This window comes from Schistosoma haematobium, chromosome 4, assembly GCF_000699445.3.
Source record: "Schistosoma haematobium chromosome 4, whole genome shotgun sequence".
In the NCBI taxonomy this organism is placed as follows: domain Eukaryota; kingdom Metazoa; phylum Platyhelminthes; class Trematoda; order Strigeidida; family Schistosomatidae; genus Schistosoma; species Schistosoma haematobium.
Window position 1 is genome coordinate 32,525,254 of NC_067199.1, and position 21,896 is coordinate 32,547,149.

The window sequence follows — 21,896 nt, forward strand, 5'->3', positions numbered from 1 at the left end:
TTACATAATTATCAGAACACTGTCATCTCAAGTTGTTAAGTCAAAACCTACGGAGTTTGTACATAAGTATTGTAAAAAGCATGAGTAGTTATTATTAAAATTATATAGTTATCAAGGGCTTAATTAATGGGAATGCGAGTAGCATACGAAATCAATTTCTTCAGTCGTCTCTGATATTTATGCACATTTTAAGAAGTGATCATTACAGTTATATCTGTTGGTTAAAGACGTTTAACTTGAAAATTTTGAAAATAATTCTTCATAGAGCAAGCTGTTGTTGAATTAATGTCAGGTATTATTAAATCTAATGTATGCACAATTGTCTGTTAATTGATGTAAATAATATGGAAATTAGTCTATTCATGCATCGTTATAGTTCATTTCTGATGTCACATGAATCTTTATCTGTCGTCTTTGTATTTTACTTGCTTCGTCAGATTTACCATTCCCAGCAGCAAGAAATAAGTTATATTCCAGCAGTTACAAAACTCGATAAACGGCCTATCTGTACGCTGATCAGCTTCAAAGTAAATAAGTTTCTATAGCCTGAATAGTCTGTTTAAAAGTAAAAAATATGCAAATATACAGTGGAACTTGATATGTGGTTTACCAAAGATTTAGTTGACAAGTTATTATCTCAACAACTTACCAATCTCATAGTGACCTCCAATAATCCTCACTGTTCACATCCACACATTTCAACAAACATTGAAATATTCTCAACTCATTTCACTCACATATTCCAACTTTTTCAACAAATAATTAGAGTACACACCATTGATTAACAAATCACATAGGAAAACACAACCTTTGAATTCTGCATGAATTCATTTGATTCTCGTCCACTTGTCATGTGGGGATTAGTCGACAACAGATCAGGATGACTGAGTTTGACATAATTTGATGAATGAAGATAATTGTGACCGTTTGACACAAATAGTAGTTGAGTGTTTGAAATATTTGTCTGTGTTCTGTTATTGTTTGATGTATGTTAGTGAATATGATTGAGACTGTGTTTTTGTTGTGTGAACAACTGACTTATTTGTGATTATTATTAAACGAGGCCGCCAAGCTATTACAATCCAGCTGAAATTTCTAGGAAAATCCGAGAAAATTTGTAAAGCTTCGTGTGATGTTTGTGAAATCAATACTTTTAAGGAAAAAGTTTCTTCAAGTTGATAAAAATGTATGTGACAAGAGCCAGGGATGATACTCAGTCATCCGAGTCGATCAGAATCTACGTAATTCCCAATTATTTAGACTGCCAACTGTCTATTTTAATAATTGCAGATGAATTATGTTTTGAAAATTATCTTAATTCATGTTTCGAGTTAGCCTTAAATGGCTACGTTCAGAGGACTCCCAATGACTTTTTATGCAATGATGAACTTATTTAGTGTATTTATTGAACTCTCTACTTATTAATATCACGACTTCACAATATTTCAATAGAGGAATTGTTTTGTTTTTAAAGCAAATCAAATGAGTGATAGGAATACGCTAAAGTTATTTAAAACCATCAACATTAGAATTCAGCAGTTACCTGTAAGACAATATTAAGATGGTGGAGAAGATTTCTAGGTCAAGCGGATGATTTTCCACTTAAAAATTGTGCTGATGGTGCCGTTTAAAAGAACGATAAAAACTACATGACCACACTATCCATATCAGAGAACAAAACGCCACCAAAATGAGACAATATAGTTCAATCATCTATTTGAATGAGATTTCTTAGTTAATTTTTAATGTTTTTGTCAGACCACTTAATTCTTTTAAATAATGAATAAAGTATAATAATATCAATTAGAGTCTAAACAACAAACTACCGTTGGATGCCGGGTCAGAGGTCTAGAGGTTAAGCGCTTGCGCGCGAGAGTGATAGGTCCTGAGTTCGAATTGGTGGATGCGCACTGCTGAGGAGTCCGATAATAGGACGAAACGGCCGTCCACCGCTTCCATGTTCTTCATGATAGTCTAGCTTCAAGTGACTCACGATCTCAACGATTGAAAACGACTTTCTACCTAATTTATTATTCCTTATGAAAATTATAACTCAGAGAAAACAATCAATGAAAATATCCTAATGAATTTCAAGTTTCATGAAATTTAACCAGCTGATAAATAGAATTTGTTCTGTAAATGATGGTTGCGATTTTTCTTTCTTACTATTTACTTTCAATTAATTAATTGGAAACATAAACGGTAAATAAGATATTTTTAATTCTTCTATATAATAAATTTAATTTATTATAGTTAATTCTAATAGTATAATAGTATCTCTATGTTCTCTAATCAATCACTCTAAAATCCATTCGTAGTTCTGTATAGTGAATTCTATTTTTATTGATCTATCATTGAAAGTTCATTAAATCCATTTGTCTATTAAGATAACTCATTAGAGAGATATTTAATCTTTTGATATATAAAATATTCCTAAATAATCTATGAAGTCTTTAGTATAGTTGGTTAATGTCTAACAATAGAATGTAGGACATAAACCCTATTTTTTTATTTGAGACTCATCAGTTAGATGTGGTTGTATCTTAATTCTTAATCAATTATGTTGTTTTAACAAGATAAATTCTTAAATAGATGATAAATACAAGCCGCTTGTAGTAATTAATAATCAATTGCTCACCAGTGATTAATTTTAGATGATCTCCTGAATTTTAATGTGAAGCCATGACCAATGAAATTCAACTATACAGGGTGTGAGCATTACTCACTTACCTACACCTGTTACTGCTGATGGAGGAGCATAGGCCGCCCACCAGTACTGTCCATCCAACCTTTTCCAGTTGTTATTCATCATTTTCATATCTGCTTCTATTTCTCGACGTAATATGTTCTTTGGTCTACCACTTTTCCATTTACTTTCAAAATTCCAAGTAAGAGCTTGCCTCGTGATGCAGTTTAATGATTTCCTCAATGTATGTCCTATTCACTTCCAACGTTTTTTCCTAATTTCCTCTTCAATTGGAAGCTGGTTTATTCTCTTACACAGTAGGCTTTTGCTGAAGGTATCCGGCCAATGGATGTTAAGTATCTTGCGTAAACAATTGTTTATAAATACTTGTACCTTCTTGATGATGGTTGTAGTAGTTCTTCATGTTTCAGCTCCGTACAGTAGAACTGTGTTGACGTTCGTATTGAAGATTGTGACTTTCATATTGGTTGAAAGTTGTTTTGAGTTCCATATGTTCTTCAATTGTAGGAATGTGGTGCTTGCTTCGCTAATCCTCGGCTTTATGTCTGCATCCGATCCTCCGACTAAGCCAGTCACTCACTAATGAAGTTGGGAGATGGTTGTATCATATAGAGAATTGACTAGAGTTAAAATATTAAAGTCACTGTGTGCCGGCTCAGAGGTCTACTGGCTAACGATTAGCCATTAGACCTAATGATCTTGCTTTTAACTCCGGGTGATGAGGTCATGGATAGGCATCGAAGGACAAAACAATTGACTGGTGCTTTCTGGTTTTCATGGATTATCTAACTAAAAACACTCCGTGATTTAAACTATAACATGTTTCAATCTTCGTAGTCACTCCCTTAAAGTAACCAGATGTTAAAATCTTAAACATAGAGGATAGGATAATGATCTCAAATCTCTCTATTGGTAAATAATGCTGAAAGGGCTTATCACTTTCAGTAACTTATTTAGAAACAGATATAGTAAATTAAACAAGTAGCAAAAATGATAAATCACTGGTATCGAAATCACAGATGCAAAAGTGAACCCAATACCTATTTGTATTGTAAAAGCCGTCATTATTTCCGGCGTGTATCAGTGGTTCGTCCTTTTATTACAAAAAAAATATTGAACTCAGTATTTCAAATGATTTTTTTGCTTAATTATCTAATTTAATGTTTTTTTATTGACGGAGTACAGGGTTTCAATAACGGCTTTTTTATCCAAGGGCTAATTTTACCACTCCATCGATCAAAGTGATGTAAGTAGAGTGGGATTTGAACATCCAACTCGTAATCGTATCATAAGGCCATCGACCCATTAATCAGTCGTCTGGTTAGTATGTTCCACTTTGCGATGAAAATCTCATTCAAATATCTATAAGGTGCATTTCAAATTTAACAAGTTTTTTTATTTATTAGTACGTGAAAATAAAAGTTGATTTAAGCGTAATAACAGTTAAATGTCTTCTTAAGTATTACAAATATAATTACACCATCTCTTTAGTAAAAGTTTTAGTATTAGTATACAGAAGACTTTAAAATCTAATTAGATAGTTACTGTTATTATAATCATTCACATTGCTTCGAATTATCATGTATTTATTAAATCCTAATGATTCTGACAATCGTGCAACTATACACTTGAATATTAACGAAGTACAATTTGTCAGTGAATAATTTACACTGTAATAGCAGAACATAAGATAATAATGTTCGCCAATACGAAGCAGAGTGGAGTGAAGTAATGACACCTTTGATGAAATGAAAAACAACTACTTATAAAATAAAAATGGAGAAAAATTCATTCAAAGATTGAGAAATCCTGATTCTGCCTACCATTTAATATTCTATTCATTTAAGTGACATTTTTATGTATATGTATATGTGTTTGCTACTGATATAGACAGATATAAGTAGTATGTATCATCAAACGAAAGTGAAATGCCTGGTGGCAGAAGATTAGGAAGATCGAAGAAAAGAGAATGAGAACAGAGAATGATTGGTGTGGAAACGAAGGAACAATCGAGTCTGAGACCAATGATTGATATTTTGCAAATGAAGTATTTATTGTATGGTACTCAGATTTTACTAAGTGATTCTAAAATTTCATATTCAAATACATTCGGTTGTAACCACTGGTGTTCTCGTTCACTACAATATGTTTATAGAATTTAAACTATAAAATAATTTGCGATTCTACGATTTCTCCTATTGGTTCAGTTTTTCTTCAAATGGAGCTTTAACAGTTACACAATTGTAGCAATTGTTTTATATGATATTTTTAATACAGTAATCGTTAGATGTATGACAGGTAATAATGGTCTGTTTCCATTGCTTTCATGATTCAAATTGAGTAAGGTCAAAATCAGTTAAAAGCAGTAACTTATATACAGTTGTGAGAAAAGCACTTTCATCGAAACTTTGAGTAGTTCCACAGTAGATAATAAGCAATGATGATTTATTGCTTGACATAAATACGTTAATCGAAACAGTTTTTGCCCATTTTCTGTCCTGATTAATAAACCATTTTATCTGTTATTCTCCGAAGACTGTTACTACTTGTTGTTTTATAGAAGTATAGTTTAGTACTTCATTAGTTCATAGTTATTTCAGAAATATCTTAGTCTGGGCTGAATGACCAATCATCATATATTTTAGCAAGAGCAATTATTAATTTGCGTGAATTGAACCCTATTGTTATTAAAGGAGTTGAAGATATTTGAATTATAAACGAAAACATAACAGAGTTTAGATTAATCTAATCTATACGTGACAGGAATATAAAAGAATAATCTAACTAGTATACTAATGGATAACAAACAAATATTTCGTTTTTCTAAAAAAATCCACGAAATATTATAATTTGACAGCGTTCGATAACGAAAGACAATACCATAGTGCTTAAATTTTTGAGGTTTAGTGACCAACTTTTTAAGGATAAAGAAATCACTCCGATTAATAGTTGAACCTTAAATTTAAAAAAAATTGATTGACCCTCGACAATCATAAAATATCAAGAAATAAGCTACCAGGATAATCAATATGGAGAAATTAGTGTTGTGGGGTGGGATGACTATATTTCACGTCCGTCTTTATTACCCATTTGGTTGATTCAACCAAAACATTGTTGGATAAATTTGTTTACAGATAAAAATGAGGAGAATGGTTCAGAACGTTTTATGAACCGGATAAATTAGCATAAACCATGGATGAATGTAAATATGTAGTTTATTAATTTTAAATGATACTTTTTCATCCGAATGTGAAATGTTAAGTCAGAAGTAGGCACTTATTATGAATACAAATATGACCACATTCCAGATAAGAAATAATGATCAGAATGTTGTGACATGGTGTCCGAAATCTGATAATGATACACTGTGTGTTACGCGTCAATCCACCTCCCCCCAACTGTCTACTTGAGTGAAAACGCAAGAGTGAGCGAGAAAGTGTATTAGACTACCGAATGAAATGCACTTGACCTATAGGTCACTTCTGGTTGCCATCAATTGACCTTTTGTTACTTCTAATTGGCTCTCTATATCACAGAATTTGATTTAGCTATACATGGTTTAATATATATATATTTCTAAATTTAAATATATACTTCTTAAAATAGTTGACAAAGTGGGAAACTTTCCCTAGTTTGATGCAAAATTATTCAATTTACGAGAAAGTCATAGCTAAGCAACTTATTTTTAAATGTGTATTTATATACCCAGGTACATCTTCCATTACTGTTATCAATGAGCTAACAATATTCTTTTGTGTATCAAGAACTACCAAGACTTTGTGCTGACCATCTAAAAAAAGAAAAACTTTAATCATGATGTTAGTTTTGTCTGTCGACTGAACCTACTTTACGTTTAATCTTAAGAGAATATTGATTTTTATTCAATATTGGTGAATAAAGTTCTCATAATAAATTCATGTATCTCATTACTATTAAATTATTCAACATTAAAATAATTTATTAGGTAATAACAGCAAAATATTATACAAAACAATATTCTCGTTTATTCATAAGATTAAAAAAAACCCAATAAATGTTTTCACTAACAAAACCATATAAAGACTTTTTCTTCGATTGAAATCATGAATCGATTGATGTCAGGTCATTATTAAGAACATGGAAGCACTGGACGACCATTTCATCCTAGTATAGGACTCCTCAGAAGTGCACATTCACGATCCCGCACGTGGGATTCGAACCCAGGATCTTTGGTCTCGCGCGCAAACGCTTGACCTCTAGACCACTGAACTGGTGTTAATGTCTAATTTCAATCAATTCACGAAATTGCGCGACATTTTCAACTGAATATTTAGTTATATTTACAACACAGATAACAATTTAAATTACGAACGTGGATAGAGAATAATGTAATGAAATTCTACAGAAATACTTGTTTCAATTTTAAGAATTCCAAGTGGCTTAAAAATAATTCACTATATTATTGTTATTTTTTATTTAGAAAAATAACTTAACTAGTTATATTGATCTACAGATATCAATCAATAGGTAGGATCAAATTGATTCAAAGTAATTTCCAAAGTTTTGTAATAAATCATCTGTTCATCTATTTAAGATAATAATAATAATACTCAGGTGACAGATATTTACGTAAAGATGCTCAACTGTGTGGGAAGAAAAAAGTTTCGACGTTATGTATTAATGTTTCATTTGAGCCAGCTTTGTCCAGTTTCTTATAACCGAAACGGTAAGATAATACAAGTATGCGATTTTGAAATGGGATTCATTTATTCATTTGTGATATATATATATATATATATATATATATATATATATATATATATATATATATATATATATATATGAGAAGGGGTTTTGTGGGGATTGTAGCAATTTCAATAGTTGAGATCATGAGTCAATTGAAGCTAGACCACCATGGAAAATCTGGAAGCACTGGACGGCCGTTTCATCCTACTGTGGAATTCTTCAGCAGTACGCATCCAAGATCCCACCTCACAAGATTCGAAACCAGGACCTATCAGTCTCACGCGCGAGCGCCTAACCATTAGACCACTGAGCCGACATCCAATGGTGTTAATGTCTAACTTCAACTAATCCATGAAATTAAGCGACACATTCAACATTGTGTCCAGTGAGTTAGTATCTCACAACAGACCCGGTTGAACTCCACTGGTCACTGCTTCTCACTAGAACTCCAGGATATACCTCTTGGAGACCGTCACTAGTGAGCATATGTTGTTTCGTACCAGAAGGGGTTTTGTGGAGATTCTAGCAATTTCAATAGTTGAGATCATATATATATATATATATATATATATATATATATATATATATACCGTGGATGAACGTAGTCGCTCACATTCATGAATAAACTTATTCGTGATAGAAAAAGTTTCGCTAATCATAGAAATTCTTTTGATGATATTATAATGAAATTTCTAGTAGATGAGTTAAAATTAAGAATAAAATATTATATATTGCCTGTCTAACAGAATAAGAATGAAGCATGAATAATAATTGACTTAGAATAATATGAATTCTAGTCGTATTGAAATATGACAATAGTAAACATTGTTGACCGGAAAAATTGAAACGACAAAAATTATTAACACTATAAGCAGAGATGGATAGTGGCTAGCATTAAATCTAGGACACGCGTATCATTCTATTTTTAGACTTGTCGGCCAGATAAATCTGCATACCAGGTTTAATGTTCGCTCCTCTACTCGAACCCGGAACCGTTCGTTTCAAATGCCATAGCACTATCTACTTAGATACTGAGTTCAGATAGCCACTGGCTTGTGCGATGTGCTGAAGTTTTATTCAGTTGTATTGGTTGTTTGAATCTTGTCATTGATGATTAGGACTACAAGTGATCAGTCTCTTTGGGCATGGATTGCCTCGATTTTGCCATAAGTCACGAGCATTTTCAAGAAGAGATGGATGGTGAATATTATGTCAATAGTAGACTTATCGATTGCAGTCTTGAACATTAATGGGAATATTCAAACAATCAATATAAATGAATGATATATAGATATATTTTTGAATAAGCCCATATGAAGTTATTTGATGACAGATATATAGAAGAAATAGTGGCGACGAAATTGGGTTTTACTCGAGAATTTAAAAAATGATAGGATTGATTTTTCAATAATTATAAGAGATTTCACGAATGTGCACTTGGGAATTTGGTAAGTAAAAGTTATACATAAGTGTAAAGATAATTTGGAAGCAGACTAAATAACACTTGGCCGATTAAAGATTGTATGACAAAGTAAAAACGATAAAAAATAATATTTAGAGATTATTTAATCAAAATTATGAATATCCGACGACAGTGATAAATTGACGACTCCCTTTTTCTGAGCGCAAAAATTCGATTTAATTTTTTTTATAGCTAATACTTCGGCGAAACGTAAGTTTTGTTCTTTCGTCTGTTATTCGTTTTAAAAGACGGAAGAGCTCTGATGATCTGATGGCCATAGACTGAATATCGACCCCTTCGTACTGTTTAGAGCTATGGGACCTAGTAGTTGTTATTCCTCTGAAACACGATCAATAGTACAAGCATGTACTCCTCTATTTGTTCTTCAAATGCATATACTTTGGTATATGTATGCAAACTGAAAAACTCAGCAGTAGGAACGGGAAACTAATTTTCTATTCGTCCATAACTATTTAGCAATGTCTGTTGAACAAAACTGAAACCAAAAGGAAAATTATTTTATATCCGCATTTCGTCAAAAATCCTACAATACTGATTATTTACTATTCGTTTACCGATTTAACTATAATTATGTTGCTCTTCAGTGTGACATTATTAATTTTCAATTCGCTATAGGGTTTCTAAACAAATTCCATTTAACGACAAAATTAAATCACTAGCATTTCTGGTCAGGTTGATTCATATTTCTTTGAGTACACTTCCAAACTGAGCTGTTAGTTAAAAATGTATAGTCTTATTAGCTTGTCAGTTATTTTTTTAAATAAACATAATGAATACCCTTCACTCTATAAATGTTTGTATTAAGATGAATTCGAGGTATAATTGATGGGATCAGTTCTTGTTTTATCATTATTATATTCAAACACACGGTAATGTTTTAGGCTTGGTTTACAAAAAACGTTAAAAGTCTATCAAAAGTATTAAATACCATCATTTTAGGTAAACACTTAGCCACAGATTTCAAATACAATGTTAATTTTGATGGAGTTTTGTTCTCTGAGCTGGATAGTTTGGTCATGGAGCTTTCGTCGTTCTTCTGAACGACATCATCAGCACAAACCTTAGATGGTAGTCGTTGTTCGAAAATGGGATAATTTCGCCAAAAGACAGGCTTCCACTCGAGAACCACTATATTTTGTCCACGAGTGTCTTCGCCAGCATATTCTACTAACAAGTGTAAGATATGGACCTACAATTAGGATGAAAAATAGCTGAGCAAAGTGGAAAAAAATGGTACACCTAATGATAACGGATGCTTACTACAGGATCTGCAAATGCCAACACGTCAAAGAGGACCAAAAGATGAAGCTACAAAGGACACTCACGTCAGAACATTTGGAAATCTTGACAACAGCCATCGAGATATCATGCAAACGACACAGAGAACAAAGAAGAAACACCTTAAAGAAAAAACTAATCAAGATCTTAAAACCACCCATGGAAGACTTCTATCTGAAGTTTGTGCTGATGATGTCGTTCAGAAGAACGACGAAGGCTCCACGACCAAACCATCCAGCTCAGAGAACAAAACTCCATCAAAATCATCCGCCTGAGCTACAAATCTTCTCCACCATCTCACAGTGTTAGTTTGAATTTTTCATAGAATAGTCACATTTCATAAACACTAAGTTAACTAAACTTATTATACAGTTATGTTCACAGAGTTTGTATATGATTTTTGAAGATGTTTGATCATTGCTAGAAGATAGGACATAGTTCTTGGATTTCAAATTAAGAACAGGAATTAATCATAGTTGATCAACAGCATAAAACATAACTATATACTACTAATGAACATTACATTATCAGCTAAAAAATGAATAAGATCATAATATAAAACTGATATATTTCTGTAGAAAGTTTTATGGATAAGAACACTTACAATGTTCACCTGTAGATGAAAGAATCATGTCACTATCAATTCAATCTAAATATCTAATCAATCAAAAGCATAGAAAAGCTGAAAATCGTTTCGAAAATCATAATTTTAACAAACCTGGTAATGAGGTGCTTGTATATCAACATTTTGAGCTGATTTGTATTAATTGTCTTTTTCAATTACAATATCTGAAAAGCGTGTGTTTTTGTAGTTACCACAATAACTCTAAGATTGGTGATTTTGATTAAATTGTACTGAAAATCTGATGATATAGTTGTTAATCAAATAGATTGTTGTAAAGCATCACAATTCTAGATATCAGTCTCACTTTTTAGATTAATTTCAAGTGTTATTGGACTAAAAAACATAAAAGACGAAAAAACAGATTATTTTTGTTAATGAGATTGACAATAGTTACGAATAAATTCTAAGCACCCAAAAAAGAACATGGTGAATAACGAATAGAATTTCTGGGGAATAACACTGAATGGATGCTGATGTAACATAGGTTTAAGAAATCTAATAGATGTCGAAGAAGAATAAGGACATGAAAAATAACGTAACTTTATGGTCTGGTCAAAAACATATCAATCTGGTTATCTCAATTAATCGGATCAAAACCAAACAGGAGTAAATGCAAGAACTTTTTTATTGAATATATATTGTCTAACGAATGAAAATGTATTTGAAATATCCTAAGGAAATATATCTTTCTAATTTACATCACAAAAAACCATTTTGATGTACTAAACTTTCTTCACTCGAGTTTATACAGATATTCTAGATATATTGGTGGTTGTACCATGAGCTGAAGCATATCCGGTATATTTATATTGGTTATCCACTTTAGATACTTTTACGAATTTAGTTAATTGAATGTATTTTACGGATCAATCCATTAATTATATTTGCGCTTTTGTCAACTTGATGTACTTAAACAGTATGATCACTTTATAAGAATCTGATGAAAAAATACTTTGTAATTTTCTAATTGTTGTCGATAAATATAATGATCATGAATGACTTATATGTACTGATGTATGAAAGTGAAGTCCTTGAGTTCATAGATAACTCCATATACTTGATTGCTGCATCAGTTTCCAGCTAGCTATTCAGTAAATAACATAGCGGCTACAGAAAACTTTATCATATATTTCAGTCTACACCATTTGAACTGGAACTAGATATTCGGGTGCAGAACAGAGTACAAGTATTTTCCTCAAATATTCAAAGCCTAGATGATATAATGAAACCAATAAATGATGTTTACAAAACAATAGTTTACTGTTTTAAGAAGTCAGGTGACTTTGTAACATTTCACCGGATTGAGAGAACTGGAGAATAAATAATCCAGGTTGAATTTCTTTGAAAGGAAAATAAACTTTAAGCGTAGAAATAAATTTCATTATGATCTAGTCGTAAGTGTTTGAACCTTCCGTAGTTGATGTTAACCTTTCAAATTGATCAATCTCTTTAGTAATACGTGTATCTTAAACATATTGTCTAGATATTCTTATCATACACAAGCATTTTGTCAAACAGAGTTTAATGATGACCGATAGTGATATAAATAACATGTGTTTTATTCCATTTGCTATTAGTCAACTAGACGTACCAATACTAATTTTCATGCCGAGACGTAAACTTAATACACTTAAAACACCAACAGGATATCCGCTGAACCACTGAGCATAGATATTTACTAGATTGTGAAGCTGTAATGAATAATAATTTAGTTGTAAAGGTTCGAATCTTCCAGTTACTAATGTTAAAGGCTGCAAGTGATCATTATAAAAATAAAAATGAAACACATGCATAGGGTATTTGATAACCTGTATACATTTATTTATTTGAACTCATCGATATTTGTACAAGGGGGCACACAAATCTCATTTGATTTGTGTGAGGGCTGTGATACTGCCCGGGTGCCCAAACCAAAGCAGGTGGTTTTCTTAGGAGGCCACACCCCGAGCCTTTGACCTAAAGGTCTGATCCACAAGGCAGTGGAGCAACGTGACGAGATGCAGTCCCATCATAACCAGTGACCAATAAGTGGTTCATATGCCATTTATTCCTTCAGGATAATGAAGCCCATGTGCACCATTGATTTGAAATCAGGGTTTTCCAACTCCTCTAGGTGAACTCTCCATGACTACCGACCCGGTTAAAGCGCCAGACATTCTCTTTTCGTCCTCTGAATTTCGTAAACAACACCCTCACCACGAGAAGGTAGTGAGTAGGAAATTACTGACAGAGGCTATACACGCGTGGCTATGTGAGAGCATTTCGAGAGGGAGAGCAGACTCTCCCGACTCTCGATCGTACCAGGAAATTTTGAGGGCATCCTGTTTACGAATCTGCTTTAACTCAAAAAGTCGATTCTGTTGTTTCCATCCCTTATATATGTAGAATCATACCTATAAACTGAGAAATCAATTTGCATGCGTAAATATTTGCAATCAGAAAATTTCACAGGTAAATTTTAAAAAATAGCCAAATCATTAGCGCAGATTACATTTTTCTCTTACAATAAATAAATTGTCACCTCACTATTAGATTCTTTAAAAAATCTTTAAATGAATATATTACACTGAGTACAGAACTAGATTTAGACAAATATAGGTGGAATGAATCCAGTCATAATATTTGCTTCATCAACTAGTTTCAAAAACCAATCTGTAGTAGATATGAACCAATAAAAACATCATTGTAATGATTATCAATGCAATTTTTTTGGCATAGATTTTATGTTTGTTCATCTAATACAATGAATATTCTGTTAGCTAAAAGTGACTAATAACTTTATTGTTCATTTGTTTTTAAACTGTTGAAGTATTCTGTATATTGAAATTTATTTTAATAACATATGCATATTTTGTTTTGATCTATTCAACAACTGACAGAAGATCCATCAGTCTTCTAGAGAATTCTTGATGATAACAGTTAGTTGATAACAAATAGATCAATTAAATTTATGTCATTAGTTATATAATGATAAAAAACTGACTAGCAAACAACTGAATACACATTAATTGATAAAATATAATGAAAGGTTATCACAAAAAACTGAGTAAGTGAATGGGACATCAACCTTTGATATTATTTAAGATAAAGACTACAAACAGAATTCGGCAGAATTGTTTCATATCATTTAGGACTCATCAACAGAATATGATTTCATCCCAGTGTGTTCTTATAATAACACTCTAATCTGTCTCTGATTATTTCAAAAGCAAAACTATGATTTACTGAACTACTGAGTGCTCATAGCTAACATATTTTTTTATTGGGTAGAAGGTTTGTACCAGGTAGGTTTTGATATTCAGAATTAAAAGAGATGGGTTTCTACATACCTATAGATGCTGAATATTAGTAAACGAAAGATAAACGTTTTTAAAATGATGAATATATTTCTAATAAATTAAGTAGTGAAAAATGTGGATGAATAATAGGAATATAAAAATAGTTTGTTATTGTTTTTCGTTTTGTAAAGTTTTTATTCATAGTACAGTAGTATGTCGACGTTTACTACAGTAATTCCTTTGTGTTTATCGCTTTGACGATATTAGTCTATCGAATTATTGTCCTATAACATTTGAAAAAGAATAAAGAGTGAGCTATTAATGTGCTGAATTCTTTTGAAGAAACATACAAAAGACGATGTATCAGTACAAAATACCATAATGCTTCTAAGAGTCTAGTATTTAAGATACATTCCTGTTCAAATACTGATCTAAAATTTCATTCTTATAATCAATAGTGTTATAAAACCTTGAAATCTGAAGTTAGAATAATCTGATTGAATTTTCGCAAAAATTTAGATATATTCGATACACATTACTTCCTTCATTAACTTGTAATAAAACTGTTTTACCATGCCCCTTACCTGATTGAATCATCTTTCAACTGTTTTTTTAACCAACTAACCTTAGTTCACGTTGTGTTCAGGGGTTCAATCTATTTACAATACCCACTTCCTACGGTACCTCACATCCACTAGGTATAATTAAAGACCTGAATGAAATTTAGTTGCGAGACTAAAATATGGTGTACACAAGTCACAGGCATTTATACATTGGTTTTCAAGACATAGATAAGAACATATAGAGTGATTCTTTGACTGAGTGCATAATTGGTCATCTCTAACCTAATAATCAACCTTGACATATATTGTGAACGTAAATATGTGATGTGTTTAGAATCGCTTACCCTGTCATCTCAATAAATATTTCAATTTATTATTATTATGAGTATGGTTTCATATACTTTATTGGATACTTATTTAATTCACATACTATAATCGTTAGTCTACTGTTTAACTCGACCGTCTAGAATATTCCTTTGGATATAATACTTATTTAATCTTTTGACTTTATTTAAATTTCAGTTATCTTTGTTACTCTATACCAACATCGTTACTTGCACTAACCTTGAATAATCTTTAACACCATGAAGGTATGTTAAATTTGAATTCACTTGGTGTGGTTTGCTTGTATCTTTCCATTGTTGTTTAGGACTGTAATTGATCAGTCTCTTATTGGCATATATGTATCCTGTGTGAATTGCCTCGATATTGCTTTAGGTCACATCCGGCTGACAAATCTCAAACAGGACGGAACGCTCTTGGGATTCCACTGCTAGCCACTATCCATCTTTGCTTATGTTAAATTTGATTTATAATTTAAATATTCTAAAGCTTGTGACTTTAGGCAATATCGAGAAAATCCGCACAGGCTGCACATATGCCAACAAGAGACTGATCAATAGCATTCCTAAATAACAGTGGAAAGATGCAGACAAACAACATCAAATGAATTTAAACTTCATCTCATTGCACAAGCAGGTGGCTATCATGACTCAGTAGCTAAGCGGATAAAATGATAACGTTTGAAACGAACAGTGTGGGGTTCGAGTCCCGGAGCAAATATAAACTCCGAAATGGAAGTGCATCCAACTGACGAGCCTCAAATAGGACGAAACCCATGTCCCGGATTTCATTGCTAGCCATCATCTACCTTAGCTTATATGTTAAATTTGATTTAAGCATTATGATTTTCAAACTGATAATAATAATAATAATTGAAAAGTTAACAATTATGCTATTCTATTCAGATTGTTGTTGATATGAATTCTTTATTCCACAGTGAAATTTCATTCATAATTATCAATAATGGGAAAAAAGAAGAATGAAAGGTGGGATGCAAACTACTTCAAAAGTAAACCAATCATAAGTATTCTTAAAGAAAAAAAATAAAAAAATAAATGCAACTTGAGTAAATAAATGAAAAATAAAAAGTAACCATTTTTATTCATGAAAATATTTTGGTTTCTTTATTGAATCAAGAAAACAATTGGTTCTCATTTACTAAAGCATAAAATCATTAAATGATATTTAATAGTAAACTATAATGAACAGTTATGTGAATTAGTTTTGTACACTTTTTCAATTTTATCCAGATGTTTATGGTTATTTTTGTCACTTAACAATAATAACAAATTTTTAAAAAAAAATCTTTTCATTCACTTATCTCTATGTGATAAACTATCCTCTTTAATGTAGATAAAACAAAGTGAAATAAAATATACCATATAAGAAATAACATTTAAAATTCAATGATTCAATTACATTTCTTTGTTAAGGTAGATAATTTCTCAATATTATAAATTAAATAGATATTAACTTATCAGTTTAGAGGTTGTGGAAATTGTTAAGTTTTTGATTGAAATCATGGATCAATTGAAGCTAGACTACCATGGAAAACCTGGAAGCACTGGACCAGTGGAGCTAATCCGTGTCAGGTAGAAACAAGTGTCTACTTCAGTACAATGGTCGAGCGATTTCGTGGATTGGTTGGGGTTAGACATTAACACCAATTAATGCCGGTTCAGTGGTCTAATTGGTTAAGCGCCTGGTGCGAGACTGATAGGTCCTGGGTTCGAGTCTCGCGGGGTATGGGGTAGTGGACGCGCACTGTTGAGCAGTCCCATACTAGGACGAAACGGCCATCCAGTGCTTCCGGGTTTTTTATGGTGGTCTAGCGTCAATTGATCCATGATTTTAATCAAAAAGATATTAAATTATTGGTTCATTACAAACCAATTATTGTTGATTTGAAGTAATCAAATTCGACAGGATATTTAAAATGACACATATCTCTTATTGTCATTTTGATTAGTTGGTAATAAGTAGAAGAATCAGTGAATTTTAGTGTCTAAATAAACTCTTATCTACATTCTTGCTTTCTTTTTTACAATGAGATATATCAGTCTTGTTCTATTGTATTAAAATAGCAAATAAGTTTTCCCTCAGTTACAATAAACAGCCAAACCAGGAATTTTTACAGGATACAATAAAGTAAATAAATCATTATGATAATTATTTATAAAGAAAAAGAAATAAAAACTGAAAAAAAGGCGTTGAAATCCAAAAAAACCCACTTTCTATGTTCATATGATGAGTTAATATGCATAGAATATAACTACATCTGAAAATTAGATGATTATCAGCACAGGATTTTGTGGATAAAGTTGTTTCATTTCGTGATATGAAGTATGTGAAAATTCTATAATAACCATAAAACCCTAAACTGATAATAATCTAGTACTCAATAAAGACTAGTTTCTAGATGTAATTCCTAGAGTTCTAGTCAGAAACTGTGACTAACGGGATCCAAACATGTCGGGTATGAGACAACCATCTATCGAAGACAATAGAAAATGGTCATGAAGTATCGTGAGTTGATTAAAGTTAGACTTTTTGCTGTCGATATTCGTCTCATTTGTCCACAGGTTAGGCCCTCACTTAAAAATCATCGGTTTAGCTCTTTTTGGCGGGTTGTGGAAACTCATTGTTGGGGACTGCAGTACCAGGACGAGATAGCCTTCAAAGCTTTCAGGTTTTAGATTGTTGTCAAACTAAGATCAGTTCATGATACAATGTCTATCAAATCTAAACTATGATCAATAATAAGCCAGGGAATATCATGTTCGGAGACAAAATAGGAAGTAAAGTCTTTTTTTTTAATCTTAAATATTTTTATTTCACAAACAAAAATAAATGAACTAACAGCTGTAATAACATTGAGATATATTTGGAATAACTAAAAAGTTTCCCTTTATCTAATTGATGACGTATCAATACTAAATCTTTTAATTTGGTGATTTACTGAATATTAGAAGTATATTAAATATAGTGATCATCCGTAAATGTTGTTTGTTATTACATCATTTTAGAACAAAGCACGAAGTCGTATAACTAAATTTTCTTGTTTTAATAGCTTGATTATAAGAATGCATATATAAGGTTTATTTAAGGTGAAATTTTATCAGTCTTATAGTGGTAGGTATTCTACTTCTGGTTAGTGCTACATACTACTTGTATCTGTCAGCATAAGTAGCATACAGAACACTATAACCGGAGTAAGATAATCCGTCACTACCGATAGCATGAAATGGTAGTCAGATAATATCTCGAATAAACTTAAGCTAAAAATGTAGATCATGAAATGTTGATTTACATTAAATGCTAAAGCTGAATATTTTGGATTTGATGGTGGGGACATAAAACTATAACTTCTGATTACTACCAAACTAATAATAAGACAACTTTTCAGGAGTTTTTCCTTTTAAATGGTTTACTAATTGGTGTATACTTTCAAATTTTCCGCCAGGTTAATGTAACTTCAGATTTGAGATTTACACTGTTGTAAAATAAGATATTTAGATAATGTTTTGTAAACATATTCACTGACAACAGGTGATTTATTAAGTGAATGATCAAAGTATCAGAAGAGGTTTTGTGAAGACTGTTGTAAATTCAGCAGTTGAGATGATGAGTCAATTGAAGCTAGACGTTTTTTATTAACTTTTCGACTGATAACAAAGAACTGTAAAAACCTATTCATATTCAAACTCTTGGAATATTCTTATGGATACCTTAAAATGGTATATAAACATGATGAAAGTTTCCTATTGTTACTGAGATTACTTAATAATCTTTGAGAAAATTCAATCTACACTAACTTATTTTTAATAGTCACTTAATGTTAGTTCTCATAGATGAAATTCTTCAATAGTGAAAACTTTTAAAACAAATCAAAAACGTATTTATAGTAGGGTGAAATTTGTTAAAATATAACATTTTGTTCATATGATGTGTTTCATTTCAAGTATAATTTCATTAATAATATCTATAACAGCATTACAACAAGCTTCTTTCCAAAATTTAGTGCATTCTTATAGACATTTAGTTATGCAATAATATTAGATCATAAGTTTATTGTTTTGTCATACTATTGTAGATCCATCTATTGAGTTATTTTTTTATTGAATTCATGAGTCAATTGAAGCTAGACCACCATGGAAAATCTGGAAGCATTGGATGGCCGTCTCGTCCTAGTATGGAACTTCTCAGCAATGCGCATCCATGATCCCGCACCCTGCGAGATTCGAACCCCGAACCTATCAGTCTCGCGCCAGGCGCTTAACTAACTAGACCACTGAACCGGCATTCAATGGTGTTAATGTCTAACCTCAACCAATCCATGAAATTGCGCGACCATTTTCCATTGTATTGAGGTAGATAACTGTTTCTACCTGACACGGATTAGCTCCACTGGTCACGGCAATATATTTGTCATTTTATTGTCATAATGAAATAGTCGATATTTTCAGTACTATTTATGTAAGTAAAATAACGATACCTAATTTAATTAACTCAGTTAATTATAAGAAACTAATCTTATTAAGTAAAAATAGAGATTGAAATAAGGATGTTTATCAGTGAATTGATTTTGAGAATTAGTTTATTGTCTGAGAAAAACTTTTTTTCTTTTTTAATTGTTTTCATCATTTCATTATGACGTAAACAAATTAGAGGTAGATTTGCCCACATCAAAAACTAATGAAATATTAACACAACAAAAAAGTTTTTTTCGACAGACATTCGGGCATAATCATTGATCAACATCGGAAATGAATATAAATAATTTTTTTTGTTTTTTTTCTGGGGGGGGAGTATGAAAAGTAACGCTATAATTAAATTGTTGTTTATTAAAATAAAGTTCATGAAAATTAGATAAATATTATTTGCGTAGGCGATTTATTTTGGCATAACTATTTATGCTATAAATTTATTTCCTTTTTAAATTATTCGATATATATTTTTTTCCAACTTGAGAGTATTTCAGCTACATGAAAATATCTAGTACTGATTTACATAGTTACATATTCATTTTATTATTGAAAAAACAAACGACAAAGGGTTTATAATTGGATACCTAAAATGACAATCTGATATTACTTACTTACTTACTTACGCCTGTTACTCCTAATGGAGCATAGGCCACCGACCAGCATTCTCCAACCCAAACTGTCCTGGGCATTCCTTTCCCGTTCTATCCAATTCTTGTTCATTCTTCTTATTTCTGTCTCCATTTCTCGGCGTGATGTATTCTTTGGTTTTCCTCTCCTCCTTTGACCTTGAGAATTACAAGTGAGGGTTCGCCTTGTGATGCAGTTGGGTGCTTTCCTCAATGTGTGTCCTATCCACTTCCAGCGCTCCTTCTTGATTTATTCCTCCGTTGGAATCTGGTTTGTTCTCCCGCTGTAGATTGTTTCTGATGGTGTCTGGTCAACGGATCCGAAGTATTTAGCGTAGACAGCTGTTAATAAACACCTGTTTTTTCTGGACGATGGCTTTCGCAGTTCTCCAGGTTTCCGCCCCATACAGTAGAACTGTCTTGACATTTGTATTGAAAATCCTGACATTGGTGTTGGTTGACAGTTGCTTTGAGTTCCAGATGTTATTCAGTTGTAAATATGCTGCTCTTGCTTTGCCGATCCGCGCTTTCACATCTGCATCAGATCCACTGTGTTCATCTATCATAGTGCCCAGATATGTAAAGGTTTTTACATCTTCCAAATCTTCGTCAATTGTGATTAGACTGGTGCATGCTATGTTGTATTGGAGAATGTTGCTTTTCCCTTTGTGTATGTTGGGACCTACTGCTGGTGCTACAATCTGATATTGATACAGATAAAAGTGTTATGTATGGTCATTTTAAAATATATTAAAAGAAAAATCTAATGTTCATTTGTCAAGTTTAAAAGAAAAAAACTTGATTTATTTTTACTACCGATTGTGAATGAATTCACAATCAATAAAAGCTGAAGTAATAATGTGTATATGATTTTATGTGATAAGTTGAATATTGACTTTGTAATTTCATTCTACTTTACTTAAATCCAAAAAAAAGGTCAGCTCATAATAGTATTAATGATTTAGGGATGTGTAAATGAACATTTGTGACCATATCAGTCAACTTGAACATAAGTGAAAATGATGAATCAACAATAATGTTGAATGTACATTGAAAAAAATATAACAAACTGATTAAAGTTAGAAGTAAATATCACTGATTCAGAAATCATTTACATAAAGAAAACTTGTAAGTCATGGGATTCTCTTAGTATGAACTTTGAACTCTCTACAAACCTTTTATATAAGTACTGGTAATTAACTCTATCAACTTTGTTACACTTGACAATAAGTTAATCAGCAAACGTTATCTGAAGCTCAACTAAATATTTAACTTTTTTTTAAGTTGATTAATATAGAAACTAGACAAATTGACTAAACAATTGTATAAAAGATATTTATTTGTTTTGTCTAGAATGTCATATATCTATTTATCTAGACTTTTAAAAGAATCATAATCATAAACATATCTTCATATGTAAGCTCTATACTAATAGATGACAGACATAAACAAAATATCTTTACCTTTTCAAATATCATTTTGAAGTACTTCAAAATAAAATCATTGAAGAAATTGTCTTTCGAAAGAGAAAAACGTATGTTTTTTTCATTTTTTTTTACATAGGAACAATGATTTCTTGAAAACATGTTGTTACTAATTAACCTTGAATTTAATTGATTTCATAGAATGAACTTCATTTGATGAATTTGTTTCTACATTATCTAAATTTGAATGTGATTACAGCATTTGTTCATGCGTAGAAATTAATTTCAGTCATTGAATAAAATAGAATTTTTTGAAAGGTAAACCAAAGCTTGTAGTCAGACGTTTGTTATTTGGATA

General features: G+C 31.6%; 1 protein-coding gene across 1 annotated transcript; it reads left to right on the forward strand.

Moving 5' to 3' along the window:
• Positions 1-20,334: 20,334 nt before the first annotated feature.
• Positions 20,335-20,839, forward strand: MS3_00000476 (uncharacterized protein). The gene has a single exon (XM_051208225.1). It carries the CDS (start codon positions 20,487-20,489, stop codon positions 20,817-20,819), a length of 333 nt encoding a protein of 110 aa, XP_051066792.1. The 5' UTR covers positions 20,335-20,486; the 3' UTR covers positions 20,820-20,839.
• Positions 20,840-21,896: the final 1,057 nt, after the last annotated feature.

Bases quoted from the DNA above. Each gene is read 5' to 3' on its own strand.
- MS3_00000476 (XM_051208225.1), top strand. From the start codon at position 20,487: ATGGCTTTCGCAGTTCTCCAGGTTTCCGCCCCATACAGTAGAACTGTC.